Source organism: Cyclopterus lumpus, chromosome 3 (assembly GCF_009769545.1).
Source record: "Cyclopterus lumpus isolate fCycLum1 chromosome 3, fCycLum1.pri, whole genome shotgun sequence".
NCBI lineage: Eukaryota > Metazoa > Chordata > Actinopteri > Perciformes > Cyclopteridae > Cyclopterus > Cyclopterus lumpus.
Window position 1 is genome coordinate 25,934,798 of NC_046968.1, and position 16,586 is coordinate 25,951,383.

Here is a 16,586-nt window from a genome sequence, read left to right on the forward strand (position 1 = left end):
TAAAAGGTACCATTATGCATGATTATTCGATTAAAACTAGGGCCACACTGTAGGTGCTCGCCTCAAGATATTAGGGCACACCTCCATCATTATCATTAAGATGAAGATGAGCTAAAGGGGGAAAAATCTGTCCGTGGGTTGATGATCTGTCGGCAGCATTTCCTCTGCCAAAGGATTCGCTGGAGCTCGAGGGCCGGCAAAAAAGAAAAAAAGAAGCTTTTATCTTGTTATCGGTCCGTCATTGTGGGCTTCCTTAATTGCCTGCAACCGATGCCAGAAAACTTTGATGTGTTGCTTCTTGTACCTAAGTTTGTTCCTCGCTGACACCCGGCGGCCTCTGAGCCGCTGCCAGTGAGGCGGAATGTGTTGCTGCGGGGGAACCGCAACAATGTGACCGCTGTCCAACAGAGACGGCCTCTTTGATCTGGCGCCCGAGTCCAGATAGCGAGCGTGTTTGTGTATCTGCTAAACAGGCACGTCCCCGACATTCGTTTTTTTTTCTATCCAGATTATGGTGAGCCTGTGTACTAAAAAAAAAATCCACTGATTAAGAGGTTATTTAGGAAACTGAGCCCCCACCCCCTAGGATTCGCTGCTTTATATAAATAGAATTGTGTCTTTCTGTTTTGGATTTGTTGTAGGCATAATCTTGGACTATGGGAATTGCCGGATAAATCTGCCAAAATCAGCCCTAATTATTTTGACCCTGCTTTAAGGGCTATGGAGTGAAAGAAACTGAGCGTGGCCATGTGCCGCTTTATTAAAACCTTCACTGAAAGGGAAAAACAACCCACCAGAACACTGTAGAAACGAGTCCTGCAAGCGAGCCGACATGCAGCAGCGATACGGAAGGCCGCGTTTTTTTTCCGATTCTTCGTAGAATTGGGCAGCCAGAGAGAAGCCCGCCGCCCCGTGACACGTTGACCCGTCTTACAAATACTTTCTTCCCGTCGCCCGTAACGCGTGAAACGATACGCGGCGGGTTTGCAGTGTGACATATAGTCACTGGGGCGAGCTGCACTCTGCTGCTGCCTCGCGTCTCCTTTCCTCGACCACTTCCTCTCTCTTTCTCTGCTAAAAAAAAACACCCCTCCATTGACCTCATTGCATAGCATCGCGTGACGTAAAGAGACACGTAGCACACATCCTCATACACAAAATCCTACTGGTGTCATATCACGCGGCCAGCTATTATCGCGGTCAATACCAATTAAAGTACTGCGCACGTGACGTGCACCTACAAACCAGCAGGAGGTGATGCACAGTGATGTTCCTGAAAAGGCTTCCCAGACTTTATTTTTGTTTTTGTTTTTTTGCCAGTTGTCGGCCTGCCAGACAAACTCTGCCCTGATTTAGTTTGAGTCCTTGGCAGGACAACGTGACTGTAGACGCTCTTCGCTGGCTGTGACACACGTCGTCCATATCGGGCCAGACCGAAGCCCTCACAGACCCGACGGGCCGCGGCTGAGCTCTCCTCTTCCTCGCTGCCAGTTAGAGAGAGGCCATCTGTATGATTCAGCCGAGTCGGGGGGGGGGGGGGGGGGGGGGGGGGGGGGGGGGGAGGGGGGACCCACCGGGGTCCTGATTAAAGTGATGAGCTGTAACAAAAATGGAGAGGGGAGGGGTTCTGACAGCTGCCTGCTACGCTGATCCTCATCTCGTCTGCCCGGGAGACGAACCTTCCTGCTCTACCTGCTTTCCTCCTGTCACTGTAAATAGGTCTGTTTGTGTCAACAAGCCTGCAGACTGCTGTTCGGCGGGGGGCTGTTGGGGTGCACGGCTTTTAGTTCTGCTCCCCCATTCATCATTATTAGGGGGCTGTCGGGGGGGGGGGGGGGCGTGTGGACAGTGTGGGGCTTTTTTCTTTTTTTTTTATATATACAATTCGGTTTCCGTTCGCTAATTCCGCTTTAGGTGCAGCACAATTTGTAAACAACTCGCGCTTTGGTGCGCTATCATCTCGGCCGTGCGTGTGTGCGCGTTATATTTAGTGATGCAAATTGTGTGTGTGTGTGTGTGTACAAGCCCTTTGTCAAACAGCATCTGGCAGCCTTTGGTCTCGTCCTCGTTACAGACGTCTGCATGTAAACAGACTGCACTTAAACCCGGATTATGTTTGCATTACAAAATACGACATATTCAAAGTCAAGTATTTGAGGATTATAAAGAACTAAGCAATGCATTTTGGCTGTGATATGATGATGATGTTGATGATGCTCCACTTTACTACATAGAATAGTCGATACTAATAGCAGTGGTACCACATTTATAAACAAAAGCAAAACAATAAATGTGCTTTAACTCCGTGATTACTGTTTGCTTAGTTTCTCTTTGGACGTATATCATTTGAGGCATTTATCTGTTATTTTAATATTCTGATTTTCTTAGCGTTTCACTTTAGCTGGTTAACTCGCATGCACACATTATCTGGGATTGTGGAATTGCTTCTTTTTTTTTTTGTTGGCCTGCTCCCAAAGAATTCATCCGAAGAGACTGTTGACAACTCGAAATGCACAGCGTTGTGCCATTTGCTTTAAAGAAAGACACTGGTTTTGGAGATCCCATCATAAACATGACCGCTTTCCCTAACTGTGACCAAGTTATTTCAGTTCTTTAACGTTGTCCAGGTCTTGGTGTGGTATGATGCCATGTAAAGCACTATTAATTGGTTCTGTCTGCATCTGAGCCAGTTGATCCGTTTGATCGTCCAGCCGCTTATTTACCTTGAAGGGGAATGAGTCGTGCAGATAAAATACAGTTCAACTCCCCGTTCCCTTGTTGTAGCAAAGCTCACGTGCTGCTTTTGTTTGTTCGAGCCCGTTTTTCGAGCAATTCTCTGCATCGATCACAGCGGCGAAGACATCGAGTGCATCGCACGAGGAGAGACGGGCTGCAGTTTGAATGGGATTGAAGTGATCTGGAAAACGATGTCAACGCGTTGACCTTGAAGCGCAACACAAGGGAAAACTTGAATTGTGACGATATCGTCACATCTTGGAAATGGTGTGTCTTTGCAGATTTGAAGCTGCGAACTAATCGCACACTCTGCTCATGGAATACCGCACGTCGGAGAACCGGAGGGAGAGGTGCTCTGTCCATTAGGCTCCGACAGCAGGGAGGCTGAGTGTGAAGGCAGGCGGGCCTCTGCCTGTCTGTCTGTCTGTCTGTCTGTCTGTCTGTCTGTCTGTCTGTCTGTCTGTCTGTCTGTGGATCCACAGCCTGGTGTTCAGATTAGTCCTCAGTTCTGAAGGGTCAGACACGTTTTTTTAATTGTGACCATCTTGGACTGGAAAAAGAGGTTCACTATCGCATGAAACGAGAGGCTTCGTGCAACGTATGTTCAACTAATAAAGTGTGCACACATCTTTGATGCAATGAAAAGTTTTTTTATTTATTTTGTGGCCAATGCGCCAAGCGAAAAGAGACGAGTCCGTTGATGACGTCATCCTTCTGAGTCGAGCACGATTTTTTTTTCTTCATGGTGATGTCACAGTGTTGCAGGCGGTTCGCTCGTGAATTACAAATAAAAAAAACGTTGACCTATCGACGGCGCTACATCGTCGACGATACTTTTCTGTCTGGTGTTACACTTTAAAATCAAACTACAAAACTGTGGGCAAAAAGTCCGCCCACGAGTCGATGGATTTCCCAAAGTTTACTGCCCAGGTATTCATTTTGCATGCACCAGTTTGCGAGTTGGCATCTAACAAAGACTTTTTTTTCCCCCAAAACTGCCTGACCGCCAGAGCTGTTGATGAAATCTACTTTTCAAAGTGTGAAAATGTTCCACCGTGTGTGATTTTAAATGGCTTTATGCGTTGCTCCCACTGTTGGCAGGTCGCGCACACGGCAGCACATCCATCGCCTGTGCAAAAAAAATAAAAAAAAATAAATAAAAAAGGGTGTTTACACAAAGCTCATGATTTCCCTCATTTTTACTTTATTCCTTCAGATGTCGGGAGAGCCGTTCACGCCCCGGCACACATCACAGAGAAAGTGGTGCAGCTGTTCAGGAGGAGAAGCGAGTTTACTTTCTTGGCCTCCATCCAGCAGAAGTCCTCCACGTCGGGAGTCATATTCTCCATCCACGAGTCAGAACACAGGTAATCCGTCTGTAATCCTCTTCATTTTGGGCCCCGCGGCTCCTTCTCCGTACGGCTCTACTTCCACGGGGGTTTTCCCAACCCCCCCCCTCCTCCTCCCCCCTCACATTTTAAATTAAATTCACTTCGTGGCTGTTTGCAGATGGCTGTTGATGAGGTGTAGTAGAGTAAAGATCAGTGTGAGATTACTGGTTGGAGTCGGCGTGCGGTGGGAGGGCGAGTCTACGGGTGGAATAATGCGCCGCATCCTCCTGTGTGCTCGGGGCAGGAAGATAACCTTGCTGCATGTATTGTGTCTGTGAGATGAGTGCGAGCAACACCAGGCACGCCGATAACGCCGTGGAAACGCTGCGTACGCAGACAACTAGAACGTATGGCCTCGTAACTGAGCAGCACAGGAATAGGCACGCGTCCTTTTTATTTATTTTTCTCTCTCTCTTCTGAGACATTGGTTTATCTCTCCTGGGCGGTTTTCCCTTATTGAATTTGTTGCGATGGGCTGGATTTTTGCTGCAGAATGCGATGGCCGCGGGACATCGGCGAGTGGCAGCAGCTCCCCCCCTCCACCCCCCCGGCACCTCTGAGAAACACTACAACTATTAATTGTTTTAGAAGGGCAGGCAACATTGATTTTTTTAATTTATTTTTTTCCCCTCCTCTTGACGGTAAAAGCCTCCACTGAGCATTCTGGGGAGCGTGCACACGCGTTTTGCTGGGAGTCGAGGGAAAAAAAGGCGGAATCGTACACAACGGCAGGGATGTGGAGAGAGTTGTGAGAGGAAAAGCTGGTCCTGGGGTTCAGGACCCCACCAAGGGTTTAATCTGATGGGTTATCGTATCATTAAAGGGATGCATTAAAACCTCTCTGTCGCCATAGTTTCTCTACTTTTTAGCTTATTTTCTTGTGAAACACTGGATTCTATCTTTGGTTATGATCAGGGCTCCTGAGTATACATTGCTTGTACATAAACAGTTGGAAAGCGCTGAAAAAAGTCTTAAACAGACGCATCTGGTTGGCCTGCAGTGAACAATAGCTGCAGGTTTTGATTCACAGACGAAGGCTTTGTTGTGTTTAAATTAAAGTCCCATTGAAACACAAGTCAGAGCTTCTTTAGATTTTTTGCGAGTATTCCTCAGTTAAACAGAATTTTTGAGCGGTGCGCGGTTACAAGAGGGAGTTAAATCAAATCCTTTGAAATGGCAACATGCATAACAACAACAACAACGACGACGCCGACTGTTCGGCGTCATTCAAGTCGTAATGCTTCTCAGTACACGCATGCTTTTACTTCAGGGAGACGCTCAATGCAGGACGTTTGGAGTATTTCTTTCGTTCCTTTTGTGCTGTCGGACACTTTTATGTAAGCAAAGAATCGTTCTCCACCCGTGTGCATGCGCACTCGTTCTCTTTTGTTCAAGCCCCTGCTGTATGATCCACTCCTGAAGAGATATGTGTTGGTCCCTGCTGTGCTTTTAAGGTGACCCTGAGAATTGCCTTTCTCTCTCTCTCCCTCCCTCTCTCTCTGTATCTCTCTCTCTCTCTCTCTCTCTCTGTGTCAGGCTCTCATATTACCTGCACACATAATTGCCTCCTCACAGCGGACTGGCCAAACCACAGCGAACTGTGCTGCCCTCCTCCTGGAGGCACGATGACATGCACCGTGTAGCATAATGGCTCAAAGGAGTGCTAAGCAAATGTTGCATCGCGGCCACAAACACACTCACACTGTACTCCTGAAGCCGGGATATTTATAACGTTCAGAGGGCTGTTGTTAGGATCTGTTTCCCCCCCCCCAAATTACAAGACATATTTTTTTCTTCTTGGCATAAGCACAGTTTGAACTTTTTACAGATTCATGGGAATGTAATCTCTTTTTTTTCGCATGCAAATTAATAATCTAAGATACCAGTGCATCTTTAGAACCCGACTAATAGGCACAATGAGGAATATTGTGCATATGGAATATTGCAAGAGTTACCATAGAAACCAAACTTGCACAAACCAGACACAGCCCCCCCCCCCCCCCTCTCTGGTTAGTAGCTTTCCTCCAGAAAGGAGCCTTGTAGGCTTGTTGATGGACCTTAACATATTAAAACAAATAGAGGTCGAGTGAATTTGGGATGCTGTGTGTAGCGTGTCCAATCACGACGAGCGTCGGCCATGAAATCAAATTAGATTTATTTATTTTTTATTTTTAATGAGGTGGATTGTCCTAAACAACTAAACTTCTGTTGGACGTTTTTTTTTTTTATATTCATTCCTTTTTCGCTCATTTTTAAATTTCCCGCAGTGGGAAATTTCTACTTTATCAAGTTGAAATTAAGAGAAATCTCATTTCACTACCGGCTGGCTAGAGGGAGATTGCTGGGGAGCTAAAAGTGTCCTACTGGCTGTATTCTAGTAAAAACTACAACACGTGGGAAGATGGCAAGTACAACTATGGGATATGTAAGTGGTTACATATCCCACATATCCTGCTTAAAGGATTTATGGTTACGTGGTGTGTTTGCCATAAGGCTTAAATCTTCTCTCCCGATATTGTTAATCTCGTATCTTGATAACAATACACATCACAATATATCCTGTTTAACAGATAGCTTAAATACTTGACAAATGCAAAGTACGGAGTATTTCTTTTCTCATTAAGAACCTAAGTAGAAAATAAACATCATCAGCTTCAAGTGAAATTACGGGGAGAACATCTTAAATTTTTTTTTCCCCCTCCTAGCTATTAACTGATGTGTTTACATGCATGCACACACATAAGAGTGATTCGATTTAGACAATAGTCTTGATTTAACTACGCTGGGGTATTGCCGGAAGAAGAAATGTTAATACATTATAATTAGTTTGTGCTGGGTCTTATCAAATTTAGACGACGTAATTGCGTTTCGATACATCTTGATGCGTTTTTTTTCTTCTTTTCGTCACGATATGATTCCATTGAAGGACGATGCATTATCGTATCGAATTATCACACCAGCCTTCGTGGTTTGTAGCCACACACACACACACACACACACACACACGCATTGTTTTTAGTCGCCCAAGTTTTTGAGCAATAAGCAACACAATTTATGACGTTTTCATTGGCTTCCCGAATATCAATATCGATATGAGCGCATTCTGATCCAAGGCTTTAGTTCGCTTAAAAGAAAACCAGATTACTTTTTGCTACGGGGCAACGAGATGCGTAGAGTCAAAGTCTGGATTGTTGACCCATCCATCCATTTTTTTTATCCTCCTTTTTCCTTCAAATATTGTACACTTTTTTGATTAAGCAGATATTGGGGATGCGACTCTGTCCAAGGCGCAGCAGGCTGAAGTTATTCTTTGAGACGAGTCAGACTCCCAAACACTGCGACGTGTAATTAAATTTGCCGAGATGGAGTCTTGACTGGCTCGGGGGGGGGGGCAGACCTGCGGCCCCCATTGTGACCGAGGATTTGTTCTGAACCCCTGAATCCGCTCTGAAGGCCCTATTAGAGCTCTCGGCCAAATGCCCATTCTTTCCCATTACCCCACAGGCCTCCCATTCAGCCGGCTAACGGACAGCTCGCTCCACCACTGCGCCACAAATCCAATCGCACATTCCCCCTTCTGTCCCTTTTTTAACTTTCTTCGTCTTTCTCTCAGGCGCAATCAAAACCGTCTTCTTCTTCTCCTCCTCCTCCTCCTCCCACCTCCTCTGCCAAGCTCTGCTTTCCCAATATGATAATATCCGCCTCATCCTCCGCCATCTCCTCATCCTCAAAGTGAGAAAGGACAAAAAAAACTAGAATGAAAGCATTTTCTGGGTACCTCGCTGCAAAAGCAGAAGGAACTTTTCTTTCTTCTGCTCGTGCCCGGCACTTGGGGAACGGGAGAGGAGGTTTCTTTTAAAAAAAATGTTTTATTGATGCTCCACGAGGCTGAATAGAACAAAAAGAAACATCTTTATGCCTACCCAGCAGTTTTTTGTCCTGGGTCCCAGTAACGCTCTCGTTGTCAGCGAGTGGCAGTAGCTGTGTGATGAACAAACTCAAAAGCCTTCACACCCCAACACTTAAACCTGGAAGATGCTGCTCCATTCATCCGCCTGGCCTCCGTCACTCTGCGGGTCTGTTGTCGTCCTCGGCTCACGAGCACCGACGGGCTTCTTCTTCTCTTCTTGTTCAATTCGGCGTTGTTGGGAAAAGTTTTGGGGATATTCTCCCCAATGTAGAGGTATTTTTTTTTTTCTACATGAACAGTTAATTGAACATGAGCACAAAAACAACCCGTATTGATTTTTATTTTGGGTCCAAAATCAACACTTAAACAAACGCATATAAGAAAGTCACGTTTTTTGCGCTTCCTTTCGTGAGTTCAGGAAAGATTATTAGTATTATTAGTATTATTAGTCATAAGTTGGACCAGTAAATAATGTAAAATGGCCAATAAAATGTTATCATTTTTGTAGTTTTTTGCAGTCCTGGTTTAAAAGCATCTAATAAAAATACACACAGCATCTGTAACTAACGTGCCCTCTCCCCCCCCCCCCCCCCCACACCCCCCCTCTCCCCACCCCTCTCACTCGTAGTATTACCTTCTCCTCCCATTCCACAGACTCCCGAGTGTTGACCTCCCTGTTGAGCAGATAATTGTCTGTCAGCCGTCCGTGTGTAAAAAAAAAAAAAAAACCAACTAAAAACTAAAAAGCAGCATGACACGGCGAGGTGAAGAAAAAAGGGCCGGGTGATATACAGCTACACCTATCACTCTTGGGGGCAGCCATTAATTTCCCCACAACATTTCTCTCACAGATGACGGCGGTGGTGTTTCTTTTTTTTTTTGATGAAGACCGGGAGTCCCACACAAGTCAACCGTATCGGGAGAACCGCAGCCTGCGACCCCGACACCGGGCCGGTTTATTTGTCGCTCAGCAGTCTGAATCGCCGTAACTCTCGTCTATCGGCACATTTATAATACTGTGAGCTCGGGGGGGCGGGGGGGGGGCTGTCAGTGCTTGTATTATTGGAGTCTGGAGGAAAAACAAGCACTTGGTGGACGTACATTGACCCGAGTGATTACATTGCGTGCCCGTCTGCAGCGTTTTTCAATTAATACTGGACCGATTTTCAAAATTGTTGACCCCCGTCAAAACATGGAGAATAGGGGTGAAAAACACTGCAGTTACCCTTTAACATTGATCTCATTCCTTTTTTAAAACGAAAGGTCAAGAGCAAACTCCTTCTTCTTTTTTTATCCCATGCTTGTTCTCAGGTAAACCTTATTATTTAAGGATCAGCTAAAAGGATAGACGTTTATTAATGTTTTAATTATGAGTGTTAGTCACGTTACCTGCTTCGTACCCTGCTTCACGGATACTAAACAGTCATATTACACCACTGTGGAGTTCTGTTTTCTTTTGATATGCAAACATTATTATTTTGTTTTTTTTCTGTGAAAGCCATGGAAGCTGACATTTAGGGGGTCTGTTAGATCCACGCGATGGCCATTAGTAAAAAAAAAATAGCTTTGAAAGGATGAGCAGTGAGAAGAAAGTCTTTTAATATGGTGATGAGGCTCATTGATGTTGTTTTCCGCAGAGAAAACAGATATGTCATATTTATTATTGACTGTCAGGCCACACAATTAGTTACAAATGGACTGCCTGCCAATAGATTATTCCCCTTCATTAAATACGCCATCACGGGAGGGGGGGGGGGGTGGTGTTACAATAGCTACCACTAAATGCTTCATAAAGTAAACGCTTCGCTGTGAAGTGGACTTAATGCCTTTTGATGATTATTATATATAGTCAAATCAAGATGACGGTGGTTTCTGCTCGTCCGGTGATTCCAGGCCTCTCGCTCGAAAAGCCCCCGAGGAGGAGGGCCCCCCCCCCCCCCCTCCCTCCCACCCCCATCAATGGAGGAGGCGAAGCTGGAGAGCTCCCCGCGTTCACTTTACTCCTTCGCTTCGATGCAAATGACTCCTCTCCAGACGACGAGTGCGAGCGTCTCCCGTCTCCTGCAGCACGGTTCAGACGGGCTGTCGCGCCTGTGCAGCCGGAGTGATGTATTCATCTAATGTCTCTCTCTCTCTCTCTCTCTCTCTCTCTCTCTCTCTCTCTCTCTCTCTCTCTCTCTCTCTCTCTCTCTCTCTCTCATACCCGCATACGAGTGTGAGTAAGTGAGCAGCCGATGCAAAAATGCAATTTGAGGTTGTAGAGAAACACTTCCCCTGTGTTGCTGGTTAATCTGCTGTGTGATAATTGTTTTTAGTAATAACACAGCACTTCTGCGTGGGGGGCTGATGGGACGCCATTAGCTCCGTGGAAAGGTTTGAACTCGGTTATCTGAACCCCCCCCCCCCCCACACACACACACTTGTAAAATGTGAAATATACCGTGTGTGTAGCTATGTATATGAGAGAGAGAGACTTTGAACTACCGTGCTTGCCGTAGTTAAGTGAGGGATTAAAAGCAACGCTTGGTTTTAATTAAGGGGTTTAGATAATCTGTTGTTTTGGCTTGTTTACAACCACGTTGTCTGAATGTTGGTCTGCGTGTTTCCTCATCGGACTCGCGTTCACGAGATCTCCGCGATGACAACGTCGCCAAGACGGCTTGAAGCCTCCAAACCCAGGAAGGAGATTCATCGTCACGTCGAGCTGCCAGGCGAAGGCCATCGATTCTCATGTGTACCTGCTCGCCGTGAACTTTATATCTGTGTGTGTGTGTGTGTGTGTGTGTGTGTGTGTGTGTGTGTGTGTGTGTGTGTGTGTGTGTGTGTGTGTGTGTGTGTGTGTGTGTGTGTGTGTGATAAATATGCATGAGAGCTGTTGAGCTTTGGTATTGGATGGGCTTGATCCCCGTGTGTATGTGTGCGTAGCCTGGTGCGTGTCTAAATCTATTGGAATAGGCGAGGTTCTGGCTCGGTCCGAATTATGGATCGAGGGGAAGCTGTGTCACATGCAGTATACTTAGTGTGTGTGTGTGTGTGTGTGTGTGGGGGGGGGGGGTAATTTTCAGCCGTGGGGGGGAAGCTGAAAGGTCATGACTGGCTGCCTGCGACTCTCGGGCTGCCTCTGGCTGGCTGGCTCTTAATTCAGCGTGGCTGATGAAGCCAGAGTGAGAGAGTGAGAGAGTGAGAGAGTGCACGTGGAGACGAGCACCACCAACTGATGGGCAGGAAGGGAAACCAGTGCTTGAAGTGTATGAATACCAGTACTGCCAATTCTTTTTTTTTTGGGGGGGGGGGGGGGGGGGGGGGGGGGGGGGGGACGACTTTAAGGGTTTTGACGATGCAAATCCACATCGCTTTGGACCATTATTATTACTAGTAGATAACTCCAAAAAAGACAACATTTTCTATAGTTTGATTATTATCGTATTATTTACCTATATCTAAGCATGTAATCCCCTCTTGAGATATTTATATGTTCTCCACATTGTTTTTGTTTTTTTGTTCATACGGCGTTTGAATAGCGGCTAGAGATCTGGACCCGAGAGGGTCTAAAAAAATAAAGAGTACCAGCAGCGTTTGTCAGAAGTGCCAGAGAGTAACGTTTAGAAGTGTTGGGACCGGTGAGTACCAGCCCACTCCGTGAAGCTCAGATAGAAAAATCTTTTATTTTTCTTTCCTTTTTGGTGTTTTTCGACAAGCTGTCGGACATCTTTTCACCTCCAGGAGCTGTTTGACAGAACACCAGCTCACGTCCACACATGATTTCAAGGGGTCAGGACAATTTTTGAGTTTGATATTGTCCGTAAGGCTCTGATTTATATTAGATTTGCATGTTTTATCCAATCCATTGGGACAATTTGCCCACTTTTGTGGATTTAAATGTTTGTAATCCTGAACGACCTGCTGAATCTCTTCTCCGGAGCAAACCGCGTGTTCCACTTCAACGCGTTCGACTTCTAATTGGCAGATTCAACGTCTTCTTTTACTCGACGTGGTTCCCCCTCGGAGGACGAAGTATTTCCACTTTGAGATGCTTTTCTTTTTTCGTCTCTCTGGGTTCTGTTGTGTTTCTGATCCAAATTGATTTCAAAGAGGATTGATATTAACCCGACTGGCTCACAAACACCGTTTGACTGGTTTCAGACATTTTTTCATGTTGTAAATACATTTTTCACTAAGAGCCTAATAAGATCTCGACCATATAATCAAGTCTTCAGCAGAGTTTTTATGTTTCATATAGGGGAATAATAATTTTTTATTTAGTCTGTAAAATGAATGAAAATACTAGAATATGCTAGTTATCAGATGACATTATCAGATTGCTTGTTTTTTTGTTTGTTTTTTATGATGAAAAGGTTAATTCTATGGTATTGTTTCAGTATCCGTAACAGGATACTTTAGAGAGACAACCTGGCCCTGTTTTTCTCCGTGTGAGCCAGTGAAAAGATGTAAAACATCATCTTCTAGATATTCCACCACCCCCCAGGACCAGAAACCGTGTCTCTCTCTCTCTCTCTCTGACCTCCTCTCTTCTTCCGCAGTTACTTTGAGCTGGAGAGCAGCGGGGTGAGGGAGGAGATCCGCTACCACTACCGCTTCAAAGGCAAGCCGCGCTCCGAGTCCTTCCCCTACCGCCTCGCCGACGGCCAGTGGCACAAGATCGCCCTCACCATCAGCGCCACCCACCTCCTGCTGCACGTGGACTGTAACAGGTAACACACACACACACACACACACACACCCCGTTATGTCACAAGTGGCTGCAAAGTGACGCATCTAATGAGCCGTCTGTGTTTATCGACGGCGGCCCGTCAAACGAGACATCCGAGGGACAAAATCAACGCACGCGGCGGTTCGCAAGAAAAGGCTGTATCTTTAGTGCTCGGCTCCCATCCCACTGTTCTATAATCAAGTGGAAGGTAACAATGACATAATCGCCCCATCGATTGGGCGGTGAAGGGCCTTTATTTTTTCGAGAGAGAGGAGCGCTCAGTCAGAGCTGATCCATAAACATCCACTTCAGCTGTGACGATCCTTCTCGATCCTCACACTCCCTCCCGAGAGCCGGCGGAAGGCATCGCTTGTCCTTTTTCTTTTGCTTTTTGCCGTCGCAAGACAGACGCGCAACGTGGAACCAGCGGGTCTACGTCTGAGTGGAGGCGGAGCTCCGTTACCTCGCGCTGATGAAAGGCTGTATGATTCACATGAGGAGGGAGGGGGGGGGGGGGGCTGCGTCGTAGTATTGATTCTTCCCAGACGCCCGTTATTCCCATCAGGCCGGTGGTTTTTTGTCGATTTAATTATCGTCGCGGTGGCTGCAGTGAAGATGAAAGAGAGCATCAAAGTGTTATTGGGGGAGAAAAGATCAAAACGTAATTGGATTCAAATTGTAATCAAATCACGGTCATTTTTTATTTCTTTTTTGCTCGCTTTACACTGCTTTTTGAGCGAGAGGCGGCTAATTGAGACGTGGTTGGGCTGGTCTGCGCTGCGTTCACGTGAAATCCGGCGGATAGTAGAGCAGGAGGATAATAATGATAACGGAGACGGTATTGCCTTCCCAATTGAACGTTATGTAACTTAATTTCTTTGCTTCTGCCCCGCGCCGTCAAGAAGTTGCAGCCTGTCGGCCGGCGGCCGTCTGCCTGATTGTCTGTAAACGCAGCACGAGTGGCGTTCATCACCGCGGTGCCAAAGTGAAGGTTGACACTGAGCTGTTTGAAGAGGGGGAGCGGCTTCCTTTTTTGAGGACTACTTCACCCACAAAGAGGCCATCTGTATATCAATTACTCACCTTGGAGAACACACTTTGTTATCCTCGCACGTCTCCATGGCGAACGGAGAATTGATATCGAGACAGATTTTTTGATATCGAGATGCATTTGTTCAGGAAGTACGTAGCACGTGCCTGGATCAATTGGACTTGGATCATACCGCATAAGACGAGTGAGAGTTGAACAGATGGTTCGGTACGTCTCTGCTGTTGTTAATTGGCCCCCATTTATGTAAAAATCATCGAGGCGCATCTTTGTTTTTTTTTTAATGCCCTTCGCCGCGGAGGCGTGCGAGAAAAACAACGTTCAAGGTAACGCCAAGTGAGTAATCGATACGCAAAAAGGGTCATTTTTGTGGGAGAATCTATACACGATTAAAACATTCAAACTTCAAAAGTTTCACTCGAGAACAACTACACGGAGCCCGAGTGGGCGTCGTCACGTGTAACGCGCAGAGAAAAGCCTTCCGGACTGGATCTCAACCCGGCAGCAAGAAGAAAGACGTTCATGCGGAGCGAGCTCAAAGTGCGACGACGGGGCGAATGCAAATGTCACCGTGGTTACCAGGCGCCTCCCCACCAGAGATGCAGAAAGGTCAACCGGCTCGTCTGCAGCAGGCGCTCCGCTCTAATCTCTAATGTTTTGTTTTTTTTTCTTCCCCAAATGCATTTCACCGTGACCCCGCAGCAGCAGCAGCTGACACCACCTGCTGGCAAATCAGCTTCCACATGGCCTTCAAAGTAGCAATCACAGCTCATGATACCTGTCATCCGAGAAACAACACAGCACTTTAGGCTGATGTGACACCCACCAGGCGATATATATATGAACACATGGTGAAACTCTCCAGCTGTCGTATATCAAACCGTTGTGTTTGTTTGGGCAAAACTAATTTAAATTATAGGCGCAGCAGTGAGTCAGGGCCTGGCATTTTGAGGAGGAAGAAGAAGAAGAAGAAGAAGAAAGAAAGGAGACGAATCAGAAATACAACAGAACTGTTTGGACCATAATCATTATTAAACCTTGAAGTTACGCATCTCTAATCCACAACAGCACGATCACGAGTCATGCTCTGACGGCTCTCTCTTGCCATTGCAATGTGATTAAAAAATACTGGCAAAAAAATTGCATTTTTGAGCTACAATTAGGAACACGGCTAACATGACCCATGTGCAAAAGTGTGGTTTTATTGCCATGCATGGGAAGGAAGGAATTAAAGAAAAATTAGCATATCAAACCAAAACAATAGGGACCTGCAGCAGAACATCCAGACCCTTAATTACATAATTAATAATAAAAAAAATCAGCTTATTTATTCCCACATGACATTTGGCTTTTCACTGAAAGGTCAAAGACCTCTTCGTCATTGGCTCAACTCCTTTACCGCCACAGGTGTTTTATTATTTACAGGATGTGTAAAAAAAAAACTCATTTTGATTCAGACGTTTCAGTCGAATAGAATATACGTGCATGTTTTTACATCACGAGTTCTCGGTTCCTTTTTGTAAGCCTGATAAACAGAATATGTCCAGAATTATAAGAATACGCTGATGAGTATAGTTTGCATGAGGACTGGATTTTAGATTAGTTAGTTTACTATTATTTGCATATAATTGTGATGCTGATGAAGTCGTCTCACAACAAATTTTTGATTTTAAAATGTTTTTTTTTTTTTTTTTTTTCCTTCAATCTTCAGCAACTACTTTGACAGCGAGCAGGTCAATTTGGCTTTTATGGCAACTTTTGTAAAAAAAAAAAGGAAATAGAAAAATCTTTATCCGACCTGATCATCTCACTCCTTTAAGTGGATTTCTCAAAGCGAATTGGCAGCTCCATTACCGTGATTTTGATATTTCTTTTGCCCCAAACAGCACTTTTATTGATCTCAAGGCTCAATAAATATCCGTGAGTGTGAAAGGGCGCATCCTCACATCTTCACGGAGCCTTTTACCGTGTTTTCTTTTGGCCTCGACGGCCCTCTCGCTTTATCGGTGAACCATTTCACTGTTGGAGGAGCGCTCACACCGATTTGATGTAATGAGAGCCGGCAAAGGTGCCAGCTTTGAATCCAACTGGCCACTTAGTTCTACGACAGCGCCACAAGAGCCACAATGAAGGACTCTTACCTTCGGGTGGGGGGGGGGGTTGGTCTTAATCTCAAGGTGGATCACAAACTCGAGAGTTCACAGGGATCTTTCCCCCCCTTTTTTACCTCGTCCGTCTGCGATCGATCGGAGGACAACACCAGAGGTAAAGACGTGGGGGGGGGGGGGGGGGCGAGGGAGCACCCAATCAAGTCGGTCAATGAACACGGACGCTTTTTTGTAAAAGAGGAAAAGGAAGTCCGCAACAAAGCGGAGGGGACATTTTTTGATCTACACTAGGCTGAAGGTTCAGGTGCAGGGTCGCAGTGATAATGACATATAATACAATAAATCAACATCCCAATCATTAGAATCGTTTCCTTCTTGATCTTGACCTCAAAATTAACTTGACGCTCATTTAAAAAATTATAATAGCGATCACAGGATTTAATGACGGCAGATGTTATTTTAAAATATGAATTAGCAAAGAGAAGTTTTGTGTAAACAATTGAACAACAATCAGAATGATGACTTGACTTTGTATCATCTAACTACTGTCACTTTATCCTTTTTTTGTATCTCTATATGCTCCTGTGTACTTTTTTTATTCGGTATTTTTCATTATAATCTTATTTAAGTTTATATGTCTTTTATTATTTTGACTTTTATTAGCAGAATATTTATCTCTTGC

At 45.4% G+C, this 16,586-nt stretch overlaps 1 protein-coding gene across 1 annotated transcript in view; it reads left to right on the forward strand.

Annotated features, from left to right (window-relative positions):
• LOC117726650 (protein kinase C-binding protein NELL1-like) overlaps nucleotides 1–16,586 on the forward strand; it is a 183,911-nt gene that overhangs the window by 25,165 nt on the left and 142,160 nt on the right. Inside the window, exons 3-4 of the mRNA XM_034526897.1 lie at nucleotides 3,953–4,103; nucleotides 12,579–12,749. Of these exons, the coding sequence (XP_034382788.1) occupies nucleotides 3,953–4,103; nucleotides 12,579–12,749 (322 nt within the window). The remainder of the gene's footprint in view (nucleotides 1–3,952; nucleotides 4,104–12,578; nucleotides 12,750–16,586) is intronic.